The sequence below is a fragment of the Rhipicephalus sanguineus genome, chromosome 3 (assembly GCF_013339695.2).
Source record: "Rhipicephalus sanguineus isolate Rsan-2018 chromosome 3, BIME_Rsan_1.4, whole genome shotgun sequence".
Lineage (NCBI taxonomy): Eukaryota > Metazoa > Arthropoda > Arachnida > Ixodida > Ixodidae > Rhipicephalus > Rhipicephalus sanguineus.
The window spans coordinates 208879929-208887762 of record NC_051178.1 but is presented as its reverse complement, the minus strand read 5'-3'; the positions used below and the strand labels follow the sequence as shown (position 1 = coordinate 208887762).

Below are 7834 nucleotides of genomic sequence, written 5' to 3'. Positions count from 1 at the left end.
ACTCTCTCCCCTCCTCCTTTTCCTCCTCCTCCCTTCCCTTTCCCACCCCCTTGCTATACTATTATCTACAGAAGGCCTGGATAGCCGAGTGGTTACGACGCTCGCCTTCGGTTCGCGGGTACGCAGGCTCAAATCCCGCTTCGCCAATAGAATTTCTCTCTCTCTATCTTTTTTTATTGCGATAGCAATTGTATGGATAGTCTCGGCTGGTTTTTGCCGTCGCCGTCGCCGCCGTCATGCACCGTATATGTATAAGTATGTGTATATATGTAAAAGTCCCAAAGAAATATAATTCAGAAAAATGCTTCCGAAGCGCGGAATCGAACCAGCGACCTCTCGCTCCGCAGCGCGTGGCGCTAACCGCTACGCCACAAAACGCAGATCGTCCAGGAAGCTAACGGCGAGCGTTATTACACACCCTTTACCGCTGGCAGTACTCCGAGACAGCAGGCGCTTAGGCCTATAATCGTTTCTTCATTACCAGCGAGATGGCGCGAGGAGCGCAACGGGCGCATTTAAAAGTCGTCCGCAGCTCGCTCGCTTCTTCTAATAGTTCTCTCTCTCTTTCTTTCTTTCTCTCTGTGCTCGTTCTCTCGCCCACCAGAGTTATCGCATATCACGCCGGATAAATCGGCGCACGTGTTCTGGGAGCGAAGCAGAAGTTGAAGAAGGCGAAGAGGAAGAAGAGAGCGCGTGCCGGTCCATGAAGATGGTAGTTTTCTGTCTACGGTTAACGGCGCAACGCCAAGCTTAAGAGTTCCGCTGTAGAAAACGAGCAATGTTGATTCACTCATACGCAGCGAAGCAAAGTTCAAAACTGTGCTTTACGATGAGAGAAAGCCGTGGATAAAGGCGCTTCTGGTTCTAATTGTTTCGAGAGGCACGAGGTTGCGTTCATTCTTCACGCACGCCAGAGTCCTTTAGACACCGTTGTGGAGGCCGTCTGCTCTATGGTGTCACACGTGGAGACGACTATCGTGTCTAGCTCCTCATATGCGAATAGGCTTATTAACTGTGCTCCATTCCCTATTGGTCAAGCCCGTAATGTCGGGACAATCCAAGATCCGCAAGGTTACCCCATGTCTTACGTAAACATTTTCGCAACAAAAGTTTGCACGTGCGAACATGCCGCCGGGAAAGATTATATATATAAAAACACGTTTGTGAGCCGCCTGGTGCTATTGTAACGATCCACGAATATACACAAGAATACTGTTTGTTAGTAGACGTTGTTAGTAGCGCCATTACGTTGTCTGTTTCCCTTTACCGTGTTCATCGTTTTTTGGGCTTAATGTTTCACTGCTCATGGATAGCCAACTATAGCCCAACAGTCTGTTCTGCTAAAGTGCACAAGAATCATTAAGCAAGGTGCTGCGCAAAACAAACATGGACGAGAACAGTCCCTTATCTCCCATCTACTTAACCACCGGATTCTCGGCCAATTCCCCGTAGTGGGCAAGCACCACGACATAGGAAAGAAGCTTGTGGACACTGTTGATGTAGAGGATTCGGAGGTCAATTGTGGCTATTTGTTTTGTCTTAGTCCTGGATGATGCCAGTCCTGCCGCATCGTTCTAGTTCTTCGGACTCGGCCACCGGGGTCTCTGCACGGCCAGGCAGCTGTTACCCGATCCTGAGGCGGTTCTTCGGCCAATCATGCCACCACGGCATCCGGCGTTCATCGCGGTCGTCGTCCACGCCTCCAAGGCCTGACCGGCAAAAGGCGCCCTCACGTTCGTCACTGACGCTGACCTCTGACTGCCTACCCTCAGACGAAGAACAAACTGAACTTTCAAAGTTGTGCACCGATTGTCGGGATTCCAATTTTGACGAAAACAAGGAATGTTCCAAGGTTTCGACTTCCAAGAGCGCCAACCTGGTTTCCTCACACTGCGCTGTCCGAAGGAATGAGTGCGCTGGCGTACTTTCGAGTGCCGCCGTGGTATCCGCGCCGTTTACGTACGCATCGATGGCCGATAACATCAGCGCTTCTCACAGCTATGCGGGCTTCGCAAGCTTACCTAACCAAGTTTATCGCCGGGTGATCAGGAAGGGCTTCGAGTTCACCCTCATGGTAGTTGGTGAATCCGGGCTTGGTAAGTCGACGCTCGTCAACTCCATGTTCATGGCTAACATCTACGGAAGCGAATACCCTGGGCCGTCTCATCGCGTCAAGAAAACGACGTGCGTCGAAGCTACGCGAGTTAGGCTAAGGGAAGGCAGCGTCGACCTCACACTGACCGTTGTGGACACGCCAGGCTTCGGCGATGCCGTAGACAACAACCTGTCCTGGCAGCCAATATCCGACTACATAGAAGCTATGAACGCGCAGTACTTCACCGCTGAATCCAGAGTTCGTCGAGAGGCTTTCCGCGATAACCGAGTCCACTGCTGCCTGTACTTTATCCCGCCAGTGGTACATGGGCTCAGACCCCTGGATATCGAATTCATGAAAAGATTGCATGATAAAGTGAACCTCGTCCCAGTGATCGCCAAAGCGGACACTATGACAGCGGAGGAGTGCAGGAGGTTCAAGCGTATGATCTTGAGAGAGATTAGATGGAATAAGATTAGCCTTTACGAATTTCCGAATGCTGAAGATGAGGAAGAAAGAAAGCTGCAAAGTTCGCTCAAAGAACGTGTTCCATTCGCTGTAATCGGCAGCGATACGACGATGGAAGCGAACGGTCGAAAATTCAAGGGTCGCAGTTACCCTTGGGGAGTTGTAGACATCGAAAACTCTGATATTTGCGACTATAATGCGTTGCGGGATATGCTTATTAGGACCAACACTCAAGACCTGAAGCAAGTCACGAACGACGTTCACTACGAAAACTATCGCCGACAAAAGCTGGCTATTCTCAAACGGCCGGAAGAACCAGATCGTGCTAGTCTCAACAATAACCTCCTGTCGCGTATCAAACACGAGCTGAAAGAAAACGAAGCTAGCCTGCTGCGAACGAGAAAAGTAATGGAACAAGGATTCAAGATAAAGATTCAAGAGAAAACACAAACTCTCAAAGAGATGGAAGTGGGCGCCTTGAGAAAGCATGAACAGATGATGAAGGACCTCGAGCAGAAGAAGATGAAACTGAAAGAGAAGCGCAGAAACTTTGAAGACGACAAGACCAAGTTTGAAGCAGTCTACGAGGACAAGGAAAACATCTTTCGCAAAAACATAACCTTGCGCGATTCTGAAGAACATACGGAATGGAAAGATGATGGCAACTGATGGAAGGAACGAGAGCACCTCATAATAGCCACACTGCAGCTTCTCTGCTTGGAAACGCTGATGTGCAGGAAGGGAGTTTTCCTTCCTGCGTTTGCATCGTGCTCTACTTTTGATAGACTGCCACAGTTCCACACCTCGTTCCTGTAATGGCTGTCGAAGCTGACTATTGGAGATGTCTTCCTTTGCTTATAAATTATTTTCCTCAAACAGCCTGTGCTTTCTTGCATGGCAATTGCGTGGAAATGTGTACATCCCATCTGTGTTTCCCGGCAAATTATGATCCGTACCCGGACGATGTGTTTCGATTGGATGACCATCTGAAAAGGTGGTAGGAATTGGGAATGCATTTTTCTTTCATCTGTGCTCACAGTCTGTCTCAGGAGTTTGAGAAGATATCCTTGTTTAATGGTACGTGCTGCGATGGACGGCCATTTTTGTGTATAATACGTGCAACACCGGTATTCACGTACAGGCTGGGTTAACGCTGTTCCCTCTCATGTTCTCTAAACGACTCGTCTGTGCAAACAGATGTTCTCTCTCAGAGAAACCCAAGCAATGGTATGGCTCAACAAATTATAATATACTTAACGAGATCGTGTATATGAAGCTGTTCAGTCAAGATCCCACTTCGGTGAGCTTGTGGTTTCTCCTAGTCTCATTCGGAAGAAAATAGGTCATACTACACCATAAGTGATGCGTTCACACTTCTCCTAAACTGATACTTGACGAAAGCCAGCAAAAGAACGGGACACGAGAAAAGGCAGGCGTTCTTTTGCTGGCTTTCGTCAAGTATCATGAACCAACTGGCCCAGATCTCAACTCTTCTGCTCCTAAACTGAGAGCGACTCTTCCACGCTCTCTGATTGAGCTAAACCATATTGCATTCGGTCCACGTATTCGAGACGGAACGAAAGCTTCTGACAGCACTGGCGCTTATCTAATGCAATCGTCAAGCTATTTTTGAAACAATTATTTCGCTGGTTAGTCATGTTACGCCAGCGGGATGTGAAGCTATAGTACTGAACCCTGGACAATGCATCGCAGCAAGCGTATACTTACTGGTAAAGAAAAGAAAAAAAAAAAAGAACGAGCCGAATCGAGTGCGACCCACGCAGCCTGGGTGTACACACGTAGATTTGGAACCCGGTCGACACGTTTTTGCACGGACTTGGCAGTAATGAAGTTGCACTAAATTACTTATTGCAGAAATCAGTGACATCGCGAATTACTTTTAGTGGGCTGCTAATTTGGCAACAAGCGAGTGATGGCAAGGAAATTACTCAATACTTTCCCAATTACTCTGGTCTAATACTGGCACGTCCACTTCCCTTATGGCATAAAATATTGACCAAAAAAGAATAGTAAAGTAAAAAAATAGTACAAGTTAATCTGAGTGCCAAACCTCAAGCGTGGAAAGTTCAGCAAATATCTCTGAGCTTTCAATGTATATGTGCTGTAACTAAAGCGTATATGAGCTAGTGCACGAAATGACGAGCTTTTGTTAAAGTAATTTCAAAGCAGTTTGTTTACTTTTAAAAGGTATTAGTAATGTGATGCGATGTCACTACTTTTGGCCAGTTGCAGTCTGTAATGCAGCTTAATTACATTTATAAATTATAAGAGTAATTGCAATGTGATCTAATTACGTTTCATGACTAATTTTGGCATCTCTGGTTTTGCATATGTAGCTTATAACTGCCCTCCGCAGTAAAACCAATGTAAAAAAGGAAATTCCAGCTAGTTCCACGCATGTGAACAGCGGAGCTGGCAAGCAAGCGCCACCGCATTGAGAACGCGGATTGAGTTCCATCTTTCTTCATCCTCTTCTTTATTTCGTGTTTCTTTCTTTCTTTATATCTTTCTTCTTCTTTCTTGTTTCTTCCATCTTTCTTTCCTTGTCTCTTTCTACCTTGCCCTCTCTCATCCTTTTCCTCTTCCTGACCCTCGCATCACTCCTCACTCTCGCTTCTCTTTCCGTACTCACGGATTGAAACAGGGCAATTTAGGGCTAAGGAATGCACATACTTTTGTTTCCACCGCCTTCTTTTCGGGTCATATCGGCGTAATTTCTATTTGAACGCGTACATCCGAGCCAACGTTACCTTTAGAGACCACATTTGTCGCGACGTGACATGGTTATCTCGAGCGATTGCGAATACCAGTCGTTATACTGAAAAAATTTGATGTCGAGTTTGAATCCGCGAGTACTGTACATGGTTATGATATGTGGTTTACCCTCTCACCTCCTCTCCATTCAGCCTCAGTTCCCTTTCCCACCCCCTTGCTAAACTATACTATACAAGGCTATGTCGTGCTTTACTCCCTCCCCTCATCCTTTCATCTCTCCTCACCCTCATTTCCCTTTCCCGCGCCTTGCTATACGGTACTATGGCATGGCTATACTATGCTAGCACCTGCTTGGCCCTACCCGCTTTATGTGGCGCATACCCACCGAGTTTTCTGCCTACGACGGACGCGCGAAAAGTTTCTCCTAAAGTCCCTAGATTTTTCACTAAGTAAAAAAAAATGTAGGGACTTTAGCTCGGCCGGCTGGTTCATGTTTTTCTTCGTCCTTGTTTTGGATTTTCGCTGGTATTTCTTGCATCTGTCTAAGACACCGGCCTTACTCCGAGCTTAAACAGCGCTGCTGTTAAAACCGGTAGCTTGAAACCTGTGCGCAGTCGAGAGTTCATGGACACCACCCACGTCGCAGGTAGCAGCATCCTACTACAGACTGTATATTAAAGACATTTTTCACCGTGTTCTGATTATGTCAGGTCGCGGAGGCCCTCACGCTCCACGATAACGTTTTCCTTTTCTTTTTTCCTTTTTTTTTTGTACGTTCAGTGAGAAACATGGCGCCGCCTGCAGCAGACAAAGTCGGCCAAAAGTCGTGGTTGCGAATTTAATTTCGCGCAGCGCACTGAAATTCATTCATCTTTGCTAAGTTCTTTAGCAACGTGCTGTGGAGATGTAGAAAGGAAATATCTAGACCAACCTTGAAGCGCGCTACCATGGCGCCGTTTTATATACGTTGTCCTGACTGCCCTGCGATGTGTTTGTTTACTATACAACGTACGCCGCGTGTAGGCACGCGTGCGCTCATCAGCCTCGAGTGGGGAAGCTCCATTTTATTAACATGCTCCATGGCGGCCGCTGAACTCGGTCGCAATCTTCTAAAGAGCACGACGACACCACGCAAGTATATCAGCGCACGGCTATACCGTCGTACGAAAATGACCACCGTCTTTCATATATTCCGGCGATACTTTTCAAGGAATTTTACTCCAGGTGCGCACGTGCATGAACTTTGTGCCTGCAGAGTTGGTCGAAATTTTTTTTGAGTCTCGACCTTTCAATGCGTAAAGTTTGTAAGGTCGCACTTGATGTCAAGATAGCCCGAAAAGGTCTTTCTGGTGTTCATAGAACAATTTATTGCGCAACACAGGTTGGGTTAGGCCGAAGTTTCTGGAGATAAATAGGTAGCCCCCACAGCTGTACACGTAAAGTTCGCTTTCCCCATGGCAAAGGCCGATCAAAGCCACGTATGTCATGTCGGAACTGCCTCAGGTAAAATATATATACCTGGTCTAGGCTTGCATATTTTACTATACTCGGGTACAAGTAAAAAAAAAAGCGGCTTTTCGCCGTCAAAGGACCCCCTCTAGCCAATGGCGTCGCCGTGTCATCGTGACGTCGTGCCAGAATGATGATGATTATGATTATGATGATGATGATGATGATGAAAACTTTATTTGCGTCCATAAAAGACGCAGGGGAGACCCCGTGCCAGAATGGCTGTCGAGGATAGAACCTCTGGCAGCACTGAAGCAATTTTAAGTTGAAAACAACAGTCCAAATGGGACTGATGACGTCTTTTGATAATTTCCGTAGCATGTATTTGTATTGTGTACGTGACGTGATTGTTCTGTAGATTGCCTAAGACAGGCAATAATTTAAAAAAAATCACCGTTTCGCCGTAACGGCGAAGCAATGAATGCGATAGCAATAAATTGGAATGTAACGCGAAGAACGGAAAGCAGCTCGAAATTGTCAGCGCGTCGCTCGAGCCCAAAGGACGCACGAAAAGAACGCACACAGGACGAGCGCGAACTATCATGCGTCACAGCTCGACACTGGAAGCGCACTGCTCAAACATAAAGCAGGACGCGCGAAACGAACGAACAGGTACACCAGGGGCGTAGCCAAGGGGGGGGGGGGTCCAGCCCCCCCCCCCGAAATTTTTCAATTTTGCTTGCGTATATATGCACGCACACATACAAACGCACGCACGAACATATATAAAGTATGATTGAACACCCCCCCCCCCCGAAAAAAATTTCTGGCTACGCCCCTGAGGTAGACACAGGACGAGCGCGAACTAACTTTCCCAGTTGTTGCTTATTTCTGCTTGAACAGCGCGCTCCTTTCGCAAACGCGGCCGCTGCAGCGAGCGAAGCGACCTTCGTACGCTCTGTGACTTCAGCGCGGACATCGCGGGGAAAGCAGAAGACATACAACCCCCCGCTCCCCCCCCCCCACCAGCCGCCCCCTTCTTTCCTCGAGATAAGCACACGAAGGCGACCACGCCCTGTAGGTCGA

The 7834-nt window shown here is 47.5% G+C and overlaps 1 protein-coding gene across 1 annotated transcript; it reads left to right on the top strand.

Annotated features, from left to right (window-relative positions):
- Window positions 1-1549: 1549 nt before the first annotated feature.
- Window positions 1550-3232, top strand: LOC119386281 (septin-7). Its single transcript, XM_037653608.2, has one exon. The coding sequence runs from the start codon at window positions 1550-1552 to the stop codon at window positions 3230-3232; it is 1683 nt and encodes a 560-aa protein (XP_037509536.2).
- The last annotated feature ends 4602 nt before the right edge of the window (window positions 3233-7834 follow it).

Excerpts from the sequence above, each read along its gene's own strand:
- LOC119386281 (XM_037653608.2), top strand. The coding sequence starts at position 1,550 with ATGATGCCAGTCCTGCCGCATCGTTCTAGTTCTTCGGACTCGGCCACC.